The sequence below is a fragment of the Ammospiza nelsoni genome, chromosome 1 (genome assembly GCF_027579445.1).
Source record: "Ammospiza nelsoni isolate bAmmNel1 chromosome 1, bAmmNel1.pri, whole genome shotgun sequence".
Taxonomy (NCBI): domain Eukaryota; kingdom Metazoa; phylum Chordata; class Aves; order Passeriformes; family Passerellidae; genus Ammospiza; species Ammospiza nelsoni.
This window is the reverse complement of record NC_080633.1, coordinates 101,390,214-101,416,016: the sequence shown is the minus strand read 5'-3', so window position 1 is coordinate 101,416,016 and position 25,803 is coordinate 101,390,214. Positions and strand designations below refer to the sequence as shown.

The 25,803-nt window shown below is 38.7% G+C and overlaps 1 protein-coding gene across 2 annotated transcripts in view; it reads left to right on the top strand.

Annotated features, from left to right (window-relative positions):
* GNAL (G protein subunit alpha L) overlaps positions 1-25,803 on the top strand; it is a 182,678-nt gene that overhangs the window by 50,147 nt on the left and 106,728 nt on the right. Inside the window, exons 1-4 of one of the 2 annotated variants that reach the window (XM_059489658.1) lie at positions 15,970-16,461; positions 16,781-16,853; positions 17,700-17,754; positions 17,934-18,053. In XM_059489658.1, the coding sequence (XP_059345641.1) occupies positions 16,323-16,461; positions 16,781-16,853; positions 17,700-17,754; positions 17,934-18,053 (387 nt within the window). In that variant the 5' untranslated portion in view covers positions 15,970-16,322. Of the gene's footprint in view, positions 1-15,969; positions 16,462-16,780; positions 16,854-17,699; positions 17,755-17,933; positions 18,054-25,803 lie in introns of those variants that run through there. The other variant, XM_059489650.1, reaches the window with a different exon arrangement.

The window sequence follows — 25,803 nt, the reverse complement described above, 5'->3', positions numbered from 1 at the left end:
TTTCTAATTCAGATCTTAGTCAGAATTGCATAATTTACTAAGTACTGCAAATAGAGATTCAAGATAAATTTTTAGGTGGGCTAGCTATGTCATAAAAAGAGATGGGAGAGAAAAATGCACTTCATCAGGAACAAGGCAAGAGGACACAAGCTGTGCCAGGGGAGGTCCAGGCTGGAAATGAGGAAGAATCTTTTTCACAGAAAGGATGATTAGGTTGTTGTGGACTCATCAACCCTGGAAGTGTTCAAGAAACAACTGGATGTGGCACTTCGCACTGTGGACTAGTTGACAAGGTGGTGATTAGTGAAAGGTTGGGCTTGATGATTTTAGGAGTCTTTTCCAACCTTAATGATTCCATGATTCTGTGATCAGTATATTAATGAGTTCATGTTTACATTAACTTGTCTTCTTTGGGTCTGCATGAGATTCTTCATATGATGCCTTAATTCACCTCTGAAAAATCCCCTGCATCACCATCAGTTCTTTCCCTTCTGCATTCTCATGCTTTTTAATGTGCTTTTGTTTGAAAGGAAGTCACTAGGAGCAGTGGATCATAACCTGTTTTTTAGCTGAACATTGGTTGAAAAAATTGCCATCTTTGTTCATTTGAGGCATTTGGGCTTTTTTAGCCACAGAAGAACACTTTGCAGAAGACTTGACTAAATTCAAAACAATTACATGAACCACATTCATGTTCTTTAAGAGAAGTCTGTACCTACCTGGCAGCTCTGAGTTTGCCAAATCGTTGTCATCATTGGACACTCAGGTGACACTGGAGATAAAGGATAAACCCTGAGAGGTGCAGCATGTTGATAGGAACATTGATGACAGATACACTGTGCAGATTTGTGAGAGATGGATGCATTGATGGCAGGACAATGGACAACATTAGTGGCACTTTAGAGCATTATTTGTTGCTTGCTCCTCATTTCTTTCCATGGTATTCAGCTTTACTATTATAACTGAAGAAATTGCTTTCAAGCAGGGGAAAATTGAACAAGAAAACAAAAACATTGCATGCAATTTGAAATCGCAGTTTTTTAATGTGATCTACAGCTTGAAGCCCCTTTCATGTGTTCCTCAGAAATGCACACTGCTGTGAATGCTGATGCTCATCTTCCAGCTGGAGCAGACCACATGTCCTGAGGTGTCTGTGGAAGAGTCTTGGACAGTATAATCCTTCCCCATCAAACAACCAAGCACACATCCTCTTTGGCCAAAATGCAGCCTCTTGCATCTATCTCATCCTAGATGCTTTTGGTCCTGTGAAGGAGATGTGTAACAGCTTGCTGTCCTCTAACCAAAGCATGCCACACATGTGGGGGAGGAATGCTTTTGGACACATAAGCTGTGTGGTAGTGGAGTCACTGTCAAGGAAGAAGGGACAGAATAGCACAGAAGGGTGATTGAAGCAGGTCCTTTCTGGTTCACTCCTTGCTCCCTTGTAGGGGAAGAGAAGGGAGGGCTTCAAGGTTGCCATCTGATGTCTTCAACTAGGCTTTTAGAGGAGACACCCCCTTAATGTGCTTTGCCTGCAGTTCAGCAACCCTACCCTTATTAGTATGGCTTCACTGAAACTTTTGCTTTCAAGACAGCTTCAGAGCCTGATGTTGCTCTGGTCTGAAGAACCTTGTCAATTTTTATTATAAGTAATGCTTTAAAAGAGTGATTGACACATTTTGTGTTATGAATCTGTAGCAAATTAGTTGATGCCATTTTGGCAGCCCCCTTTTGTGCATGAATTTGGGGGAATCTCTCATCTTCTTGCTACTGTTCTGGGCCTTGAAACTGTAAAGAATGGCACAGCTAGTGATCTGCAATAAAATTCAGGTCAGTCTTTCCTTCTTTAGAGAAATTATTTATAAATGTCCTTGTTGCCAGGCACTTCATAACTATATAAGTGGGAGAAGCTCTTAGTGATATACCTTAATAGCAGAATTAATGATGTTTGAACTTAAGTCTGTTTGTTGAGACTTCATTAGCTTTTCAGCTGAGAAAGCGAGTAGGGGAAATGTGCTCCAAACACCTGAGTTGTGCACTGGGGCACAACTGCCTGGAGACAAGCAGCCAGCTAAGGCCCCTTTAGCACTGCTTTCTCACTATTAAACTGCTCTTGTTTCTTTCATGAGTTACATCTCTTGTGGGTTCCTTTCACCTTTTAGTTTATGTCTGTGCTGGGTATCTTTTGTTGTTTTAAATTCTACATGTGTGTGATTACCATCAGAAAAGAGTTTATGTGTGTGTGTATGTACACTTTTTTTTCAGGTTTCTGTAAAGTGTTTTCATGACTGAGCATCAAACACGTGAGCTATTTTTACACAGTGATGAGTCTTTAGATAATCCTGTTTAGGAGTTGATTTTGCTTTGATTTTGGTTTCAAACTGTCTGAAGTGGGACTGCTTGGAAGCCTGCCAACCACTGCCCTGTGTTGATGACGGGTAGTCCCTCTGTTAAACCTTTTAATGTCCTGCAGCAAAGTTTTTCAGTTCTTAGGACAAGAGGATCTTGTTATAATCATAAGTGTGAAACACAGTGCTGTGTATTACAGTACTGGATTTTTTTTGCAGAAGAGCTCCCTTTTAATGAGAGTGAATTCCTAGTGCTAAGAGGCAAAAATCATGTTTTACTGTTTTTACTACTTGGCATGTCCTCAGACAATTTGTTTGTTGTGCTGGATCATCACGGGGTCCATTAGATCATCTAACTGAAAAAAAGGGAGTTTGTAGTCCTGGAACATCTCCAGAAGTTGTTTGTTCCACAGCCAAGTCCCTCCTATGCTCTAACTCTGAGGTCATCTCCATGTTTATTATGTTTAATTTATTTCCCTGTTGCACACTTGGAATCGAAAAGTTTGTAATGAAATATATGACATAAAGTGCATTTTAAAAATAACAATGTCAATATGTCTCTAAGGTTGGTCACGGGGCCTTCAGTTTTAGGTTGAAGGTTACTGGTTCAGTCCTTCAACTGAAACATCCTGATTGTCATTGCTGCTAAGATATAGATAAGGTACTGAACAATGCACAAAGTTTTTTAAAATTAATATATATTTCTTTGTAGGGGGAAAAATGAACATGTTTAGCTTTCCATATTTTCACATCTGATTTTTCAGGAACAGTAGATACCTTACAACATGTTCTATTAACATCAGACCTGCAGTTTATGCCTTCCTTTCTGATCACAATGTCCCAAGTTCTTCCCTCACCAGCTTTAATCAAGTTTTTCTTGAAAAGTATATTTGAGGGTAGGGTATGCCTGTTTTTTTGTTGTTCAAGATCATTCAAAACCTAATCTGCTGCATAAAAGAGGCACTGAGAAATGGGGTGGGACTTTAGAATTTTATGTACTGATCTGTGAGCAGGAGTTTTTCAGGAAACAGGAGTCTTACTGCTTCTTTTGAGAGAGGTTTTTATGCCCTATAAATCAGGAAGGAGAGTTTCAAAGGGCTAGCTCCTATCTTTATGTAATTACATATTCAGTGCAGTCTTCTGAAATGTGTATCATCTGTATCAAAGAGGAAAAGAGACTGCTGCTGACAGCTCTTATAAGCTTGAAAAGTCAGAGGGAGGGGGTTTAAAAGTTTATACCATTCTTTTATGATGGTTTTGGGTTCTCACAGAACTTTTTGAAATCATCTGGATGATTCCCTGCAAAACTGATGCTGCTGGCGTTGATTGTTGCAGTGGATGGAGGGCAGGTACTGAAGAGGCCTCAAACCAGAGAGTACAGAGCAGAGGGGTGGTTTGGGGGGCAAGGGGAAGAAAGAAATTTATCAAAGAAGGCATCTATAATAATTAGAGAATGTAATCGTTCATAAAATGATGGGTTAGTCCTGACAATGAGACTTGGAAAGCAAGTGAGGGAGATCAGGGCACAGAAAGAAAAGGAAGGTGGTATTGCTTAATGCACTGACTTCCTATTCTAAAGATAGCTATCTTGATAAAAATGTCAGTGGTATGACAAGAGTCATTGTAGACCAGGATGTATTCAGTTTGCTCCAGCTGCCTCACCTTGCCTAGCTGCTGTCTGAAATGAAACAAGCTGTGTTCCTATCAGCACTTTCTCTGGGTTGCTGTGGAAAGTTATATGAACCCCCACTGATGTCTGTGTAGGTTTTGTGAGCTGTGGCGCTGAATCCTGTTGGCTGCAGATTTTTCAAGCTCAAAGGAAAATTGTGCTGTGTACCCAGCTCTGCCATGCCTCTCAAAACACCTGAAATAATTCTTATATGGGCTGTCTGACCTGTCAGGAGCTAAAGATTAAAACTGGCATGCAGCCCAGTGAGGGAACAGCTTCTTCACGTAGCTCATCTAATCACTGGGCTCTCATTTTGCAGCGTAACCAGTCTTGCTCAATGTAGATTGACTTTGAGTAGCTCAAACCTAAGTCCTCTGGCATTTTTATGTGGAAAATACAGATCTTTCTTCTCCTGCCACCCTCTTCCCCCCAGAAATGGAGTATCAAAGAGCAAGGTCCGCCTTGCACACTGAAAATGTATGATAAAACCTGTGGCATTTGCAGATGGATTCCAATAAATTGAATATATTAGCAGATTCTGCAAACTTTCATTTTGGAAAGTGGTGTGTTATCATAAGTTTGCCTGCTCTTGATTTAAAGGTCTGTCTGTATTCTGCCTCTCAGGATTTTTGAGGACATGTATGCCTGCTTTGTAAATGGATTGATATGAACAGCTCTTTAATACAAGCTGTGGAAGTTGGCATCAGTAGTGAAAAAGAGCTCAAAAATAAAAGTACCAAAAATGCAGCACAAATAGGGGTATACCTGCAGAATGATGGCTAAATTTCATAATGATAATTATAACTTCATTGCAGCACTCTACAGTGATCCTTTTAAAGTTTCAAGCAGGTGTTTACCTAAAACAGTTTAATTTAGGCATATGCATGATCTTGTTCACTTTATAGAAATATGTACAGATTTCAAATATTCCCTATCTGGCATAGGGTCATTTGGAGAAAAAAAATTCTGAAGTAGGGCAGTCTTTATAGGCCTCGGATCTCAAGGCAGTTTCATCAGACTCCACAGAAACTCAGCCAGTAAAGGTGAACACTCCATCCACATTTGGATGGTGAGGAGCCCATGAAAAAGTTGATGAATTGGATTATATCACTACCTTTGAATGGAGAGGTAACTTCATACTAAGAGACAGAAAATTTGTGTGTGTGCACATAACATACCTATTACCTTAGGTTTTAAATTACATAATTCTACATGGAGAAGAGGGAAGCTCTGATATGCTGCTTGCTTTTCATTTTTATTTTAAGGGAAATTCAGGCTTGCCTCAGTGGGTTGATAGGTAAATGCTAATTTTCATATGTACTAGCATCAGTACACATAAGGCATTTTATTCAAATTGTCCTAGCTTGCAATTGTGGTAGAATTTAGAGGGGGAGGAATTTAAAATACCAAAAAAATAATGCAGAGGATAATGTATTGTCACAATCCCTGTAGTGAATAGATATAGAGTAGTTTACAGTTGAAGCATTTTTCTTCTTCCATCTTCGAGAAGCATCACAGAAGTTGGAGCTGATTTCATAATACATTGAAGATATGAATTGCTTGCTCATATGGGTTTTCTCATTGCTTGAGGTCATTGGATGCCTTATGGACTAAACTGTACAGCACTGTATTGAAAGAACTATTCCTTTTAAGTGAAGAAAAGCATTAAAGTGTATTAGCATTAATTCTTAAGAAAAAAAGTGGGTTCTATAATACCACTAAAAATGATTAATCATCCCCAGAGTTGTTAAACTGCATGCAGAAACTCTGTCACTTGCTGGTGACCAGCAAGTTTGATTGGTCACCAGCTCTGCACCTTTGCTTTCCAAGTTATTTACACATCAATGAGATTTCACTAATTTTGGCTTGCTGCCATGCAATGCAGTTGCTCAGCTGTATTTCCTGCTAGTAACCTTTACTTCCATTTCACAGTGATTTCTGGGCACTGATTGTTAGATCTCTAGATAAACTTACCTTGAATTCTTTTAGAGTTTGGGAAGAGAAAAAGGCATTTCAAGGGAGGGATTGATCAGATAATAATCCAATATTTTTTGTAATTAGATTTTAAACATCTGTGTCAGAATAATTTTAGTTGTGGCATTGCACCCCACATTTGATTACTATAAGATTCAGCTCTTTGTGCTGCAGTTGCTTAAATTGTTACTGATGGTAAAGTTTTGCATAATGTGCAGGGTTTTAACTCTTAGTGCATGTAACATCATGTAACATCACTGTGCATGATTATAGCAAATTTTCTGTGTGGCCCACAGCAGAATTTTCTCTTCTTATAATTGATCTGTAAACCCCAAAATGTCAAAGTGAACATATTCCAAGCATAAACTTGGAATACCTAACAAAACCCAAGGGTAAGGGTTTTCATGTGCCAGGTAAATAAAAAATTTATATTAAAAAACACTGTAGTGTACACTTGGAAGAGAGGAAGCTGTAAAAAAATTACATTATTTTTGTATTGTATATGGATAATATGGCATTGGTTTGTTTAGTTTATAAGTAATCCAAATACTTCTGGAGTATTTTTCAGTATAAAGCATGACTTTGTAAGTTACCATCATGGTTTCAATAACAGTTAGAACAATCATCTGCTAAGATTTATTTCTGAAAATCTGATCGTATAACTAAAAACAAGCCAAACTTTAATAGTTATGTAGTGTTTGTAATTTTTTTTTGTCTGTTGATATTTTAAATTTTTGAAGTGCAGTCTATCCACTCAGTATTTTCCAGAAAGGCACAGAAAAGAATCATAGAATGGTTTAGGTTGGAAAGGACCTTAAAGACCCTCTAGTTCCAACCCCCATGCCAAGGGGAGGGACACCTCCCACTAGACCAGGTTGCTCATGGCTTCATACCCATTCAACAGGTTCATGGCAACAGCATGCCATAAATTGTCCGTTGTATACTAACACTAATTCAGGATTCCACAGGCAATTGAAATTACTAAGAAACACAGATTTTGGCAGTACTGGAAGTATTTTGCCACAGCACCAGTTTTTTGTTAATCTTTGGCTGTGTGCTCTGTGCAGTTAACAGAAGACAGCCATTGGCTCATGCTGCAAATCACATAAAATTTTCAGAGATAGCATATGGAAAGTATCCAAGTTAAACTGGAAAATGTGGGCATTTGACTCAGTGACATCTTTTTCTCTTTTCAACTTACCTTCTTGCAGGGCGTACAGAGAAGCAATCTGACTGTTCAGAGAGCTGTAAATAGCAGAGAAGGTAACTGGGGCTGGGGAAGCAGTATGGTAAAGGCATGAAGGGAGCCTGAGGAGATTCGCAGATTAGCAGGAGGCTATTGTTTGCTGACACAATAGAAGGAACAGGCTCCAAAAGGTGTGTGGATGCCTGCCATCTTCTACCTCCTTTCCCTCTGCTGGATTGGACTTCCACAGCAGAAACAGCAGCTCACCATGATAAAGTGGAAGCATGATGAAAGGGATGCCCAGGTGCCCTCTCTCCCCTGAGACAGTTGCACTACTCTCTGAGCTGGAATTGGTGATGTTTTCTCCAGTCATGCTCTTACCAGATCCAGGCTCTTTTGGCAGCTGGAAACTAATTTCTTTTTCTGTCTCATTTACACATGGCTTGCAGCATCTCAAGCCAGAATTATTAAATTAGGTGAAACAGTTCAGTTTGGAATATACTAAATCTTTTTCTTTAGTCATGGGAAAGCTCTCTGGTACTTCTCTGGAAAGCAGCAACATGCATTTTGATTTCTGTAAGGCAAAGCCAGTGGTCCTGACCCACAGCTGTGGATACAACAATTGGAGCCCTTTGCAGTGCTCCTGCTGTAGTAGGAAGCTGCAGCCCTTGTGCCCAGGACAGCAAGGGAAGCCATGGTGTGCTGTGTGCTTCACCTGGTCATCAAGGCAAACACAGTGATCCCAGTCTGATAAATCCTGCTCCTCCTAGTCTCTGCTACCAGCCATCCAGTTTAACTTCCTTCATCCCTCTTCTCTGTTCCTCTGCCAATTTGTGTTCCTTTATCTTCAAGGGAGGTGACCCATGTTGATTGTGTTTTCCACAAATTCCTACAATGTTAATATTTTTCTCTTTGTGAGGAATATCTTGTTTGATATGTTCTGGGCCTCCAATTTGGCAAGGTGGGGAGGGCATATCCTTGATTACTTTTGATTTGTTTTCATGGTCACTCTGACAGCTCATGGTCATTATGAGATGAAATATTTTGAGAAATTAAGCTTTCAGAGGGGAGGACTCTATGACACATGCAGAAGAGCTGCATCTGAGGTGAATATACAACTCATATTTAGGCATTTGCTATTTTTTCATAGTTTCTGCAGCCTCAATAAAATTATATGAAAATAATTACATTGAATAAATTTCTGTCATGCACTCTGTGCCTTCTACAGATACAAACCTTGAATCTTTCTGAACATACAGCTGTCCATTCCCAAACACACTGTAAGTTGTTGCATGGACACAAGCATGTGAATGGTACTGAGGAGTTTTAACCTAGCTTAATGTAAGTCATTTGCATGCTCAGACAGAGCATCCTTGTGTCCTTCTTCCAAGCTCTCCTCTTTGTATACAGTGTTACAGTGGTTTGTATTTCTGATAAACATTTTTCAGGGTTAACCTTTTTATAGCTGGTTTTCCCTACATCAGCAAGCAGCACCCTACACTGTCTAAAGGTTAAAAGCACATTTGTCAATGAAAATTTATAGTACTTGATTTTATTTAAATCAAGTGTTCTCAATTAGTGTCCATGTAAAAGAACTATGTAATAGAATACAATAGTCATAATGTACCTAATGATCCTTAAGTGGCAGATTATGATCATATCTTTATTAGTGGTAGTAATTGTGGTGACAGTGTTGCTGACAGATTAAACCATTTCTTACGACAACAGCTTTTGTGCTGTTGCATTGGGATCAGAAATGCAGCTCCTGAAGATTTGCATAGTGTGAAGAATAGGCTGCAAAGACATGGAAGCGTAATCTTGTCATTGTGTTTAGTGATGTGGGTGGCAGATTGTGTGTAGCTGATTCTGAGCAGGAAGAGTCTGCATATGGGTAGGTTTAAAGCCCTTTAAATGTTTTAGGATTGGTAGGCAAATTGGTTGTCGATGTAAGTGTTGTTGTAAGTTGTTAAATATTCCAAGCAGATATAAGCTTTCTAAAACCTTCTCAGTGTTTTAAAACATACAGTGCAGTGTCTGAGCAGCTGCATTAGCTGAAATTGCTGGATTAAACCCCTTTTGCACTTGTGCTATTCCTAATCTCTCTATTCCTAAACTACTAGTTCTGCATAGCATTGTGCTGCATCATTGGGGCATTAGGATTTAAAATTTTAAGGAGGTTGCAAGGCATCAAGCTAGAATGGGTCTCCTTAAAAAACAAACAAACCAACAAAGCAGAAAACCCCAAACCAAAAAACAACCAAAAGCAAGCCTACAATTATGCAGATTGTACAGAAACATGGCACCATTGTTAATAAATCTGAAACTTTAAACCTAGCGAAAATGTTACCATAGTATAGGAAATTTTCTCACATTGTGTGTTTTTATTGTAAAAACAAACTACTTCTTTCCCAAAGTATGTGAGAAAATACTGATTCCTCAGTAACTTATTAAATAGCTTGTTCCAAAATGTCTGCAAGTTCTGTGGACTTTTCAACCTTTCCCCCTTCTCCTTTGTGCACGAATGCTTTTATCACCTTTCACCCCAAGTGAAATGATCCTGTGAGAAATACTTGCTCCAAAGAATCTAATCCATGTTATACAAGCAGCCCAGTAGATGCTAGAAAAAACTTTTGGGTTTTAGTAAAAATAAGATCAGTAAAATCATATGGGTTTGAATTTCATGAACTCATTCTATCAGAATAGTATTTGAGACTAGCAGTGAATAAAGTAAGTAAACAGTAGAAAAAGAGAAAAAAATAGACTTACTTTCCAGGAGATTATTACGCTTAGAGATTGTATTTCCCCCTCTGCCACATAGGTATGCAGATGGAATAGTGTATGTCTAAATATGTAATGTATCTGCTTAGTCTTCATATTGACCATTTTCTCTCTCCAGAGAAAAAAAATAAATTCATGTCATGAAAGCCTAAAGTTTAATTGTAACATAAACCTTGTTGTGGAAAGGACCATGTGGGTCAACAAGCCATGTCTTTTCAATTATGAGCAAATATGTGAGAGCTATTTAATCCAGAGATCATCGGCTTTGCACAAATATACCCCAGAAATACTTATAGGAAACTTAAGATCACAAAAGGCCAAGCAGAACATGACTCAACAGGTATTTGTTACAAGCAGATGTATAGTTTAAAAAATTAGATACATAAGGAGAAAAATACTGGGTTGTTGTTTATTCAGTAAGTTTTGATATTTTATCTGGAGTTGCTAGTCATGCAGTCAAGCAAAAGCTGTATTTCTGTGGTAAATATTATTTATGTAAATCAGGTTGTGAGTGCACAAGGCTACCAACTTACTGGGAACATTATTTCCTGAAGCGAATTTTTAATGACTGCTCTTGTGTGTAATTGCATGTTGGGATCCTTAAACAGGGTTAAGAACCAGTTACAGAATTCCCCACTTCATGCTAAGGTACTTGTATGCAGTGATTTTCTATATTTGTAAGAATTTTCTGTGGAGAGATACCACTAACTATTCAGGCACTCACAGGAATTAGAGCATAACTTTTTTAACATGTACTTCCTTTTTTGTTTTGAAAATCAACCATTTCTTGGGGTAGCTAAAACTTAATTTCTTGAGCAGAGAAGTTAAAACAACTGAGAGGAAACTAAAAAGTATCTCTGAGTTTATATCAAGATAGAGGGATAATACAAGGAGATCACAGGTCAGATGTGTTTGGGGTAAATGTAGAGAAAATCTAGCTCAGCAGAATGTTGTCTAAAGACCAGGAGTGGAGGCAGGCACGCTATGACTGTGAGAGTCCTGCTCAGAGGTGTGCCTTGGAGTTAAAGGTGAGGTTAAGGCACATCACATGGATGTTCAGTGTCTCACAAGTTAGTTTTCCTTCCAGTTTTTTGTTCCTGTCCAGCTAGTGAGATCACGATAGTTGACCTGAGCATTTATTATTAAATGCAAAATTTTATGTGACATACAAAAGCTTTTACAAACTGCAGACAGATGATCTGGCTTTACTATTACAGCTGTGCAAGATGTTAGTCAGCATGTTGCAGAGAATCCAGGACATGTCTCCTGTATAGGTTTGACTCCTTTTCTGAAAGTGGTAACTTCAGCTATAATTCTAGCTGACTTCTTTATTTATTGATTAATTCACTTCTAAATTAGGGCAATATTAGCGTGCTTTGCCTGGTTTTAATCTGTTTAATTCTAATGACTCCCCTAAACAACTGATTAGAACTAATTTTCCACTGCCTTAAAATGGGAATGCATTCCTTTGTTAAGCGGGTGGGAGGGAAAGTTGGGGAAGTGCCCTTGGAGTGTCCATCCCAGTAAAATTCTTCATAAACTGGGATACTGACAGAAAAGTGCCTCCTTTTTTGCCAAAAACGTAACATATCCTATAATACTGTTGTCTTGCAAATTCATCAAAAACTTATTCCTTTGCTTATTGCAAATGCATCTGTGTCATTTTGTTTAACAATGTTATTTCATTGTAATATGTAAGAATATTTAAACCACAGGAGATTGCTTGGTCTTTTAAATGCTATTAGGACGTTGCTGGATTTGTGTTAGTTTCAATCATCTGCTTCTGCCTCTGGTACCAACAGATGGACCTGTGTGCAATGATGCCATGTGAGTCTCTCTTCACAGATAAGGAATTTCTAGTCAGAAAAGACAAGAGTAAACACTCAAATTATTTTACCAGTAAGGGTCTAAAGGGAAGCCCTGAGCTGATGGGATGGCCATAGCAGAAGTTCCCTGTTCCCTCTGCTTTCTTTGGGACATGGATGAGGAATAACTAGCTTGGATGAGGAATAACTAGCTTGAATCAAAGAGGATAGTCTTCTTTCTTTAGTGTAATCATACTGCAAATCTGCTTTTCACCTGATGCTTTTCTACACAAGCTTCCCAAGGAGCATCTGACTCCTGCTAGATCTAATCCTCTCCTTCACAAATGCTTTCTCAGGGCTAAAGGCTATCATTGTCATTTCGGTGGACTGCTGCCTGCAGTTTTTCTGTGAAAAACTTTTCTTTTTCTTCAGACTATTATCAAAAGCCCACAGCCTTCTACTCTATCATGTCACCTGCTTTCTGCCTTTTGCTGCTTTCTCCCTTTTGCTCCCTGTGCTGCACAAAGATGGGAGAGGAGTGGGCACAAGAGAAGTTGGTTTGTCAGGTGAGTTACACAGTGGCAGCTGCCAAGTAAAGGAGTATGGCTTGGGAAACAACTGTGTCAAGGAGCCAAGGACCTACTCAGGCCTGTCAGCGTTGCCTGACCCTCTTCTGCACCAGTGAATTTGTCCTTAATCAATGGACATGAAGGCAATTTGGGATCAGGTCCACAGTCACTGTGCAAATGCATACCTCATCTTTTCTGGCATGTCTCCCATCCTGCTTCTTAAAACAGATGAGCCCCTCTCAAAAAATTGTAATTACTTTTTTGAGCTCATGGGTTTAAACAAAAGGATGAAGGTTAGATTTGGTTTTGAGTGTGATGTTCACTTCTCTGCAAAGTACATGCTGGTTTTTTCCTAACCCTTAGTCAGTATTTTTAACACAGAGCCATACTTTTTTTGGTTCCTGGTTCACATATCTTATAAAACTCCAAATGTAGCCTTCCACAGAGTGTGTACTTTTGTGTTAATATTTGACATCTACAGAGAGAGAAACTTACCAGTAATTTATTACTAGAGAGAAAGAATTATTTTTCTTGCATGCCTATGCAGTTACAATTCATTTTTCTCTTTTTTTTCCTCCCAAGTTTGATGCTGAGGTGGAGTAAAAACTCGACCACTAGTGAGTTGCATATCCTGATTTGCCAGCAGTAGGCTACATAAAAAGAGAGGTCAGTGAGGAGAAGCAGAGATCAGGGCACCAGTGTTACTCACCTAGGAGAGTGCCCATACTTGAGGGTAGTGTCAGCAGAGAGTTCAGAGATCCCTGTGAAAGTTGAGGCAGGAAGACTGACAAGCTGGAAGAATCTCTTTACCAGTGACTTAGGTCCCTCCTATGCTTTTCATTACCTCCATCTTTCCATTTGTTCTTTTTTAAAAAATGGATCCAAACCCTCAAAGGAGGCCATGTAAAGGGAAGATGGGCTGCAAATGGTCTGCAGGGTTGCTGTACAGAAGCAATGTGAAATAGTTCATCCTTCAGGAACTCAAGGAGGGTCCCACATTGTTTGCCTCAGAAGAGAGGGGAAAACCAGGAAAAGTCTTCTTTTCTTTGTCTGGGATTTTGTTTTTATTCCTGTGTACAGTTTGTACTGGAAGTTGGTTTGGTGATGCAGCACCGCTGCAACCTTTTATAGAGTTTTAGATTTATCTGTATGCAGAAGAGACATATTCATATATGATAGCTATGGTTTCTCTCTGGAAAAAAAAAAAAAAGAGCTATGTCCAAAGGGGGTGAAAATTTCTCTGTTGTTTATTGCTTCTAGGATTTTGTAGTTCAATTATGTTGGGATAAGTGCCGTGTTTGGGAAAAGCAAAGGAAGGGTTGGGAATATAATTACAGCTAGAAGTTCTTTCTGGGCACAGGTTGCTTGTGCATATCATTCTTGAACTGTGTGATCTTTTCTCAGGAGGAAGAGACCCAAAGGGGTCATGGGGTTTTTCGAGGGGGAGAGAGGAAATGAGAAACACTTTCCCTCTTTTGGAGAAAGGTAAAAGCAGGATATACCAGGATCCTGTAAAATTCTGTTTATTGGCACTGAGCCGTTTCAAAGCTGGGAACAAGTCTGCACCAAAAATCCCAGTGTTAGTACATGAAAGAGGAAAATTGCTGGGGAGAGGAGGGGAAGAAGCAAGGTAGATTCCTGCAGACTGACTGACACGAGCCAGGCTTGGGACTTAGGTCTCAAACTGAGGTATTTACACAGGTAATGAATATGGCTGCACACATCTTGGGCATCATAAATTACGGCTTCTGACACTGAAGGACTATGAAAATTCAGACCCAGTTAGTGATTTCTAACCAAGCCATTCAGTTTAGGCTCTCATAGTGCTGTGGCAGGGAGCAAACATGACTGCTCTTCACAAAAGCTATTCATCATATATCCTGTGTCTGACAGCCTCCAAAACCAGCAGTCACCCTGAACTGTGCTTCCAAACCTATCTCTATCTGAGGTGCTTTTTGTCTCTCCAGACAGAAAAATGTCAATAGGAAAAAGAAGCAGTCTGTCCTAAAAAAAATGCAGCTCAGAAACACTTAAAAATGCATATTTTGACTTGGCAGATCCTGTCAATCCTGTAGTGTGTTAGCCCAGCTCCCTCCACCTATGTAAGAAGGCAGATGAAAACAGCCTCCAGGGTCAAGATCAAGCAGTACCATAAAACCACATATCTGGCACTTGAATTCCATAGTCTTCTGAAAACTCCGCATACCCAACCACAGGTGGAGCAGTACCTGTTCATTTTCTTTCTGGGTTCTGCCCTTTTCACCTTCCTCTGATGTGTGCTCAAATTAGACAGTACCAGTTTCTCTTCCTTGATTCAGCATTTCCCAGCTGAGTGAGGGAGCCATTGAAAAAAACCAAAACAAACTAAATCCTTCTGCTTGTAAAATCTAGTTTCTTTTTGCTACATACTTTTCAATACATTTTAGATTAGAATACTGTTTTGTTTGATTGAAGTTGATGGCAATCTCTCTTTGATTTTAGTTGTGACCAGGAATTTGCACACGTATGTATCTATCAAAATATTAATTTTTCAGTAAGCCATCTTTGAAAGTATGGGTATTTGGACATAAAAGCTGAAAGTATTTGGGGACTGCAGAGTAACATCCATTCTTTTTCTGGTGTTCTTGTGTTCTTGCATCAAGCATCACGTCTGAGCAGTGCAGGTGGTTTCTATGCAGGGGGAGTTTAGGACGAGACAGGTGCTGTACTGCTGCTTTTGCACTGAGGTGCCAGTTTGCAAGGCAAGAGATTTGAAGCAAAAAGGAATGCCTATAGGGTTGTCTAGCTTGAAGTTTCATTTTATGATCTAAAATGGAGGCAAATGAAGGAACAGAGATACGGTTTCTTGTCGACATTTGTTGTTGTAGTGATATTAGACGTGCATATTATCATGTTCGTATTGCACATTACCATGAGCTGTTTGGATAGCTTTATTTTCTGGTTTAGCTGATGCAGTGTGGAATATTCAAAGGGAAAAGACGGCCCATGTGCTGCCGTGACTACTTGTGTGGCAAGGGACATTTTGTTGGTTAAGCAGTCGAGGCAGGGTGTTTGTGCACACGCGTGCTCTGTGTGTCGGGGTTCAGGCGGGCAGACCCCGGCCGCTCCCACACGCCGGTGCCCGGAGCTGCCTCCCGGCGCTGCTCCCGCAGGGCGGTCACGATGGCAGCCATCACCTGCGCCAGCCTGGGCACCCGGCAGTGCCAACCCTCGCTCCGGTAGCGGCCAGGCTCTTCCAGTACCGCCGAGGAGCGCGGGGAAAGGTCGGGAAAGCCCCCCCGGTGCCCGAGCGCGGCGTCCCGCAGCTCGCTGCCCCTGCGGCAGGCCGCGGGCGGGGGTCCGGAGGCCGCGGGTCCCGCGGCGGCGGTGCCAGCTCCGGGTTTTGGCGGCAGCAGCGCGGCCGGGGCCGCCGGGCGGGGCGGGCGGGGGGCGCGGACCCCGCGGCGCCGCCCGGCCCCGGCCCCGCAGGATCCAGGTAGATCCGTCCGGCTTTTACCTTTCTCCTTCGGCTTCCCTGCGCGTTGGGCTGGTAGCGGGGCTGTTTCCTGGTCTCGCAGAAAGAGGCAGTGCTGAGTTAGGAAGACAAAAATAGACCTTTACAGAGAAATATAGGGATTGTGTGCGCGGTGGGGAGGGAGAGCGGAGAGCGGCACCCGGCTGGTTTCCAGGAGGAGCCCTTTTCTCCCTCTCGTTGCATGTTAGGCATTTTTGCACAGCTTTCTCCCCCCACCCCCTCCCCGCCGGGGCAGGGTTACCTCTGCCGCCTGCTCTCCGCATCTCTGGTGGGGAGCGAAGCAGCCAACTCCGCTGCGATCGGAAAGCGGCCAGAGACCATTTTATGTGAGCGAGCCGGGTGGGAAGAAGCGGAGAGAAACCGTCGCAGGGACACACACGGATATAAAGACTTGTCTTCTGCCTCCCCCCCGCTCCCTCCCCCTTGTAAATACTAAATCTGAGAAGGCAGCCATTTGACATCCACCCTGAGCAGCGGCTATGGGGTGTTTGGGCAACAGCAAAACGGAGGATCAGCGTATCGATGAGAAAGCGCAGCGAGAAGCCAACAAAAAAATAGAGAAGCAGTTGCAGAAAGAGAGGCTGGCTTATAAAGCGACACACCGCTTGCTGCTGCTGGGTAAGGAGGAAGCGGCAGAGGTGGGGGCCGGGGCGAGCGGGGCGAGCAGGGGGCAGCAGCCCCAGCCCGCCGGGAGGGGAGATGCGGCGTGCGCCTTGGCCATGGAAAATGTGGGCTGCTTTATTGAGCAATAAGCGAGGCGTCCACAGATCGCCTGAGCCACATGGATGCACACATACAGAAATGCTGCCGAGGTGGGAGATGCTGTCGCGTCCAAAAAAAAACCTTAAAAAAAAAAAAAGCAAACCAAAAAAACTCTCTGACCACCCAGCCTGAACCGTGTATCACAATGTTCTCCCTTTCCTTCTTTCTCTTTTAGGGGCTGGTGAGTCAGGAAAAAGCACTATTGTGAAACAAATGCGAATCCTACATGTCAATGGATTTAATTCAGAGTAAGAATTATTGACACTTTGTGACTTATTTTTCCTTAAATGTTGGAAACAGGTTAACACACAGTACGCTAGGAAATTTCTCCTCTCATCCCCTGTGTTTTGGTGGCTTGACACTGTGTTGTGCGGGAGGGAGGGGAGTGAGAATAAGGAAATTGCTGCTATTGTATGTTTGCATTTTCTCCTTCTGGCCCCTTTTTACTGTATTTTACACTGTTGCTACTGCAGCGCTTGACAGGCCCCTGTGTAGCAACAACATGGCGACTACTTTTTACATAGAAGCAAATAACCAAATATTGCATCTGCCTGTAATATAAAAATACATGTCAAATCATAATCAGATGACACTGTGTGCTGTTTTTCCGGTGCTGGGGTTAGCATAAAACTGAAACTAATTTTGCCTATTTGTTAGAAATCCTCCTGTTTTGTGAGGCTACATAATTTTCTCTCTAAAGAACACTTTTCCAGAAATCATTATTAATCCATAGCATTCATTTTAGATATTTGTTGGCCTTCACCTACATGTTGTTAATTTAGAGCATGTTTACATCATGCTGTAGAAATAAAAGAATGACTTCCAGTTCCATCAGGGGAAGCTTTGCAGATGTGGCTGTGATTGACTGATTTAAAAAAATATATTAGGGATGAATGTGCATTGCTCTTTATACTAGCAAGAGAATGGATAAGGGTAAAATGTATTTGTCTTGCCTTTTTTTTTTTTACTATTAGTATGTTTTAATGTTTGAAGAGTAGATAAACAAGCGATCAGTGAAAAAAAAAATTCAATGCAAGTGACTGAACTGCTTTGGAAGAAAAACTCAAAGTGTTCATATTTCTGTTTTAATGCAGAGAAAAGAAACAGAAAATACTGGACATTCGGAAAAACGTGAAAGATGCGATTGTGGTAAGAACACACTTTATACTGTTCTTACATGCTTGTTTGTACTGGAAATTATAAGGATTATGCTTTCCAAGATTGATGAGAGAAATCCCATTTTGCTGATCAGATTGGATTATCTTCAATTGATCTGTATCCAGATTAATGCGTTTGTTTTTTTTTTTTTTTGTTTTATCCAATTCTAGACTATAGTTTCAGCTATGAGCACTTTAATACCCCCAGTTCCATTGGCCAACCCAGAAAACCAATTTCGAATGGACTACATCAAGAGTATAGCTCCTCTTTCTGACTTTGACTATACACAGGTAAGAATAGAAACCACTGATTTATTCTGCTTCGAGGGGGAATATGTTGCTACACTTGGATTTACTGAAACATTGGAGTTATTTACTTTTTGGAAGATGGTTGTAGAAAGTTCTTATGCCAGCATCACCTCTGTTAACTTTCCTACAAGACTGTGGTGGTTGCACCTGTTTTAGTGGTGCAAGGTTTTGTTGTTACAGATTTATTTGCTAATGTTTCTTCTAAATGCTGTTTCTGCATTTAGTCCTCTTCAAATTTTCTGATGCAATCTTACATATTGACACATCAAATAAGACTTTGTTGAAAGCTGATTTCCTACGTGGAATTAGATGCAGGATGTTAATCTGAAGAGTTACTGTCTACCTGCAGAAAAGGATATAAGAGGAAATAAAAGGCTAGAGTGGCCTCAGTGTTGTTTCCCATACGTACTGCACTTCAGGGTGGAAACCTGCGTAAGCAGCGGTCAAGTGAGGTGCTTTGCTTCCTCATCTATTGTAGTTGGCATGGGCAGTGGTTTGCTTGTATGTAAATGTTGCTTTAATTTGATATGGAATCAATGTGGGACTTGTGTGTGGAGGCTGATCTTTTGTGTACAAATGAGATATACTTTTCAGATTAACTTGCATGGGCATCGTACATTATTTTTATCTTGTTATGTTATTATTTATAGGCACATGCATAGAATGTTTCATTTTTTATGCATGACAAGAAAGCAAGTGCATAGACATTCTGAATTTTATTTTTGCTGTAGCACAGTTTTAATTTGCCTTAAAATGGTACTGAAAGCAATTTGTTATGGATACAGTAAGGACTTAAAAATATCTTTGTTTGTTGGCTAAATGATTGAGTTGTACATGCTATCAATACTGCCAAAGAAGCCATTTACAGTAGAGCATCTTTAGGTTATTATGGCTTCAGGGTGCAAGGGGGAGAAAGGGAAGAGTCCTTTCTTTGTTATATGACTCATATTCTCTGATGTGTGGTTTTGCCTCTGGTAAACCTACCACTTTGAAGGTTCAAGATAAAGAAAAATTATCGGGCATCTTGTACAGTTAGAATTTAACACAGAATGCAGATGTTAAAAAAAAACGACTGCAAGGTACACCCACATATTGCATAATTGCTCAATTGGTGGATGTAAGTTAGTGAAAATGAGAAACTCTTTTTAGAAATGGAATGTGAGCTTGACATGAAGTATTAGTGTTATGCAGGTATTGCAGTTCTGAGGCATTTGTTGCTCATTTTATGTGGATTTTTTTTCTTGAATTTTAATCCTTAGAGGAGTTTAAAAAATGGTGATATATATACTTTGCAATTCTCTATAGTACATATGTTCTTTTGAGTTTCTGGGATAAAAGAAGGCTAAATTGGACTTTTCATAGGGCTGAAGATATTTTCATTTTTTTTTGCTTTCTAATTTTCTCCTTTTTCACAGAAGCTGGCTATATCTAGTCAAATTTGATTCATGGCTTGGTATTTTATATAGAGGAAAATTTAACCTTCTTGGAGGGGAAAAGAATAGGACCCAGTGGACCTTGAAACAATTAATTAATTCATTTGAAATCTCAATTCATAGTCCATTTTGGTTTAAAATAAAAATATTAATATGTGTTTTTTAACTAAATAGATTTTCTGAAAATACCATCGTGTTATTTAAATAGTGTCAATTATTAGTCCTAATTAAAAAAAAAATATTTAAAAGGTTGTTACAAGTTTAAAAGAAGAAGAAAAATCTAATGCTGATTTAGAAGTAAATATATTTCTGTGTCACTTTCGTATTTTCCCTTCTGTTTTCATCTCAGCTCAATTTATAGGTTTAATATTTGTCAAATGTAAAGTATGCCAAGATTTTTGGGGGCTTTTAAATTTTTCTTGGTTTGAATGTTATTTATCTCCAGGAGGATTTGTGAGCAAGGCAGATTGAAAAAAATGCTATTGTGCTTCAGGGCTTGATTTTACTCCAGTTTAAGCCAATGATAAAGTAAAATTAGGTTTCCAGCTGAAATAAATTTTGACCCATTTAGTATTTTTGGATAAGGACAGATATAAAAATAAATACTTGGATAGTAATCAGTCAGGCATCCTCTGCTAAGCAGTACTGATTCTGTAATTAATAGCTGATGTATGGAGTAAGGCCTTCTGAGCAGCCCAAACCAAGAGTTCAGCAGCAGACATGCAGGACTTTAGGGCTAATCATCCTTACTTCAGAATAGTTGTCAAGGGAAAAATGCTGATGTGGGCAGCTCTGGGGCGCATTTTGGCACATTCTGTAGAGTGACAAAGGTTACCCTCCTTTGAAAGAGGGAAGAGACAGCTTTAGGGTTTGTGACAGTATGAATGGTAATGAGTTGTTAAAGACCCTTAGTGTTGCAATTTGAATTATGGATATGTCATTTTTTTGGATGACATTAGCCATGTAACCTTTGTCATAAAAATCAATGTGTGTTAGTTGAAGATGGATTTCAGATACATTGCGTGCCAAATGTGGGGAAATGACTGCACCTTATCAGGAGTCTTTAAAGAGAGATTCCTGATGAAATACAGAAACTTCACTGATGGCACGATCTGACTGACACTCCTGTGGTGCTAATTTAAGCATATTTATGACATAATGGAAGTGCTTGGACAGACATTCTTAAATTGCATACAAATTAACTAATACACATTTAATTGTGAAAATTACCCTTAAAATAGGTAGATATGAAAATACTGATTTCCTGTGGGTGAAATCATACTCTTAATTGCAATTTATGACTGAAATTCCAAGAACTTGAGTAAAGGTGGGGACTTCATATTTAGACTGAAATATTCTGGGTCTTTGTCTGTTTTTTTAAACTACCTACCTCTCTATAAAATGTAAGCAGAATGTTTTCTTTAGTAGTGATACAAATCTTAAAACAAATGGTTTTCTCTTTACAGTGTTTTAACGTTACTTTGGGAGTCTGTGGAGTGCCCTCCACAAGAGTTTTACTTACTTTGAAAAATCATTATATATAGGTTCGGTTATATGCAACCTTGATGGTTCTTTTAGTTGGTATATTAAAAATTGAAAGCTTTCTGGATTTGTTTTATAATTTTTACATGGTCTTTCATTACTTTTATAAAAGACTGTACAATTTTTACAAAGTATTTCCTGGCTGACTGATGTTTTCTAATTCTATACATCATAAGAACTAGAGCTAGAGTTTTCACAAAATTGATAAATAGAAATAAGTCAAGTGTCCACTTTATTTTCTTCCTTGAAGTTGTGACAGGAATCAAGATAGATTTTTGTCTGACCAGATTAGGCATTATCTTTGCTCAAAGGTAGAATCAGTGGAAGTGCTTTAACACTGGAACTGGAGCATGCATGCCCTATCAAAAAGGATTTTTTTTATTATTCTTGGCAATGTGTTAATTGATATTTGCTAAAGTTTACAGGAATTGACCTGCTGCAATTTTAATCCTTTATTGATGGGGATTTATTTTGTCCTTTGTGAATCAGGGTGAACATATTAAGGCCATATTATGCTGGTAGCTGTGGTGTATGAGCTAAGTTGTGTTTACTCAAGGTCAGTTTTCTCTGTTAAAGTTTTTGAATTTTCTAGGAACTACCAAGATGATCAGTGTATAATTCCTTTACCCCTTGTCATCCATGAAAATGTAGCCAAATGAAGTTGCTTTGCATAAAATATGTCTTGAATGAAGCTCATCTGATCAGTTTTGTGTAGGTTTATAGCGGGTGATGGTCACCTACCCCTGGGCTGCATTGTCAAGTGTTTGGCCATAATCACCAGTTACCAGCAAACATGAGTCATTTGATTAGTAGAGAACATGTAAACCCTTCACAGGTTTTAGGGAAAGGGGAGAGTTTTCAAAAGATTCATCTTCTTTTGCAAAGAATGTTTTAGGAAAGCAAAGTATTTTTTGGAAATTTCATAAGCGGTGAGTTGTGTGAATGCAGTCCCTTGTGCTGATTTTAGTGTGTGAGTTTAAAATATAATTTTTAAAGCTATTTTATTAGTCAGGCAAGCTCTTTAATTTAGCTGTTAAGAATGAAATGTTAATGTGGGCATTGACAGGGAAAGTAGATTAATCAGGTCTGCAGTTTGCTTTACATTTTCAGATATTGCAGTTTGAGTTCTGTCTGATGATTTTAATTTTCCTTCAGGTTTTTCTTTTTAAAAATCAGGGCATCACATTCATAATATAAAGACATGATAAAGAAAGATGAATACTTCTGCTCAGAATTTGAAGTTACATAGACTTTTGTGAAGCATTCCAAATTTTTCTGATATCTGGTGTTCAAATTCCATCTTGTGTTGATTCCTAGAGGTGGTTGCTTTTCACAGTGTGCATCTCAATGTTTGAAGCGACTGAGAGTCTTGCTGAGGTGAAGTGTAGAGTTGGGCTGTAGAAAGTCTTTATCCTGGATTAAACAAAACTTGATAAGTATGGTTTGTATATGGTTAAACTTGCTTGGGTTGTACAGTTAATGCTATCACTTTACTTGACCACAAATTGTTTAAGTTTCCCTTTGATGTAGCCCAAAGGAGTTACAAAATAGCATCACCTTACATTTTCTGATTTTCAATTAACTCACAATTTTTCCCATAATTTTGTGAGTGTGAAAATATACATGAAAATATTTTACCTGAAAATAAAATAAAAGCGAGAATATTGCCACTCAAATAGCTTCACTTGATTTTTCTTTCTGAAAATTTTACTTTAGGGCTTTGTTTACCATTTTGGGTAGAATGAACACAGGTTTTTATAACTACCTGTGATTGCAGTACTTAACATTAGTCTATATTAATATCAGTATTAACTTTTTAAAATCAATTGGACTTTTAAAAATGAAGTCATTTGTGGTGTTCTGTGATCTAAGATGCCATTGGTAGATTTTCATATTTACATAAAAACACATTTTCATATTTAAACAAGCACAGAAAGGTTTTGAAAGGCCAGGCAACAATAAAGTTGTGTTGGTCTGGCAACCTTATTACTGCCCTGAATTAATAACTCCTGAAGAGCTAATGAAGAAGGCTGACAGAGAAGGACAGCTGCAAACACATATGCTGTCACAGCTGTTGACAGCTCCTTAGTCTTCATACAGAGGTTAAAATTGTCAGAACTGATGCTGAAAAGCAGAGGATATATGGGAGAAGAAGCAATCAGGTAACCCATGAGCTGTTTTTATTGTGGCAGCAGATTTTTTCATGCTGTACACTATGCATTAACAGCACATACTGAATTTGAGCTATTTTCATGCAAAGAGCAGATTCTGCTAAAGCCCATCAATAGCTTTTCTTCCTTATGAAATACCTGTTTGCATGCAGATGTGGCTTAAGTTGTCTGTTTTTCATTAAATCAGCAAACTGAGTCCTTAATGTTCTGATTAGTCAGTGTTAAAGTTACAAGCATTTCATACATGAGGTCTAAAAAATACTTAAGTGTTATTTGTTATGTTGTTTTTGTTCTCTGTAAGCAGTGAGTTTGCTTTTGATGGATCAGTCAATCCAGTTGTGCTTTCAGAAATAATCGGTTATTATTTTAACTGTGTAGTTTCAAAAATATGAGAGTGGAACTGGGATCATACTACAAACAAGTATAGAACAGTTTGGGAGAGGGAAAAAAAAAAGAAAAAAAACCCCAAATCAACAAATCTCAAAACATCTAAACTTCTCAAATTTATAATGTTTACTGGAACTGTAAAATTACAAACCCGTACCATGGTTTTCTTTAATTCTTTTATCTCCTTAATAAATACTCTGACTTTACTGAAAACAACTGGAAGTTAAAATTGGAGTGGTTTGTGTATAAAGTACAGCTCTTCTGTGAAGCTCAGGACTTCTTGCTTAAAATACACAGTTTGTGTTTGGTATGGGCTTGCTTAAGACAAAAAAACCTAATGTTCAAGCATAAAATAAAGTAAGTTTTTTGCTATAGTAGAACATTGTTCTGTAATAAAAGTGTAACATATATCTTCCATCCTTTGTTCCAAACTCACTGACCCCAAACAGTTCATAGCAGTGAGAAGTAAAGAATTAAATTTGTATCCCAGGAAAGGAGCTCAGGGATCTACTTAGGCCCCCAACAACTAGCAGTAGAACTTCTGGGGCTGAGCGAATAGGAAATCCTGTACATGATCAGAAATAATCCAATGTTAATAAATAGGAGTTGTATTCAGAAAAAAAACCAAAGAAATTTTTAAAAAATTTTAAAATTTAAAAAAAAAAATCTAAAAATATTTTTTAAAGTTAAATATTAACTTTTGTTTCTAAGCCTTCCTGTCTCAATATTTTTAAGAACAGATTCAACTTTGAAATATCTGGAAAAAGGTTCACTTTTTTCATAAGTACTTTGCATTTTTAAAGTATATTTTTTTCGTAGCTTACAGTGTAAAATAATTAATTCCATTCTGCAAAGGCAATTATTTGATGAAGTCTGATGAACAATGGTGCCTGTGAATGAAGTTCAATGTTACATTAAGTATTACATCATCATAGTAACACCAAATTAAATGTTTGTTGTCGTATACAGTGAGTCTGATTTCCCAGACAGTGAGGTGGTATTCACATTTTATCCAGCCTGACTTATTTATTATCATCACACAACACAGAGACTTTCATTGTGAAACTGGAAAGATATTATCATTTATTATTATTACTGCTGCTGCTAAGTAAAACTTTAGTTATTTCTGTGGTCTCCAAACCTGTTGACATTTTCTGGTATTACTTCCAAGTTTTGTACCTATTAATACAAATTAATTAGAGGGTTTTTTTACAGTCAATCCAGCATCCAGTCAACTACTGCAAAGTATTAATAATAAATGCCGCATTCTGCCCTTTTTTGCTACAATTTGAGATTAAAAGTTCATATACTTATATTGCATTTTATTAGGATAAAAAGATTTTTATTTCTAAATTTGGATATTAGATTTGATGGCAACAGGAAGACTAATAACCTGAATTATTATTTTAAGTAGGAGTGACTGATTCTCCTCACAAAACCAAAAATGTATTAGAGGATCATTTCTGAACATTAGAATATTTTTGTTCATCAAGTATTTTTCAGTGTACACCCTAATTTTGAATTAAAGAAAGGCAAAATCAATAGGTTAAAGCCTGTACTGCCATTGTCCTGGCCACAGACCTTGAAGGACAATGATTTATTTTAAAGTGTGGTTGCTTTTGGGGTTTGCTGTTTTGAATTCCTTCACAATTGTGGCTGCTGCCCAGGTATCTTCTGAAAGCGATCCCGCGATGCTGAGGTGACTGGGAGACACAAACTGATCCTGATTCCCAGTCTTTTTTAAGGCAAGAAACAAAAGAAGTTCTTGTCATTTTTACCACTATTGAGGTGCACTGAAATCTGAGAAGATTTAATTACCAAGGAGTTTATGTATTAAGATTTGACATGAACATCAAATGACAGCAAGAAATTCACTTGTTTTTCTGCTTATGTGTAAATCAAACTGAATTGAAATGGAATTAAATGTAAATAAGTGTGGAAAGTAACCACACTCTTAGTAAAGACACATTGTCCATTTAGTTGAAGTATATTGACATTTCAGACTTTCAAAAGTGGCAGTTGTCAGGAGAAGGATATTGAAAATTTTATGAATTGCCACTATTTATAAACTACATGAAAACATATTTTCCATCACAGCCAGAGAAAAGGTAGACATAGCAGAGTGTGTTTCAGAATTGTCTTTATTATCAATTAATTCTTATAATCTCTTAAGCCAAAGATCACAGGTTGATTTGCTGT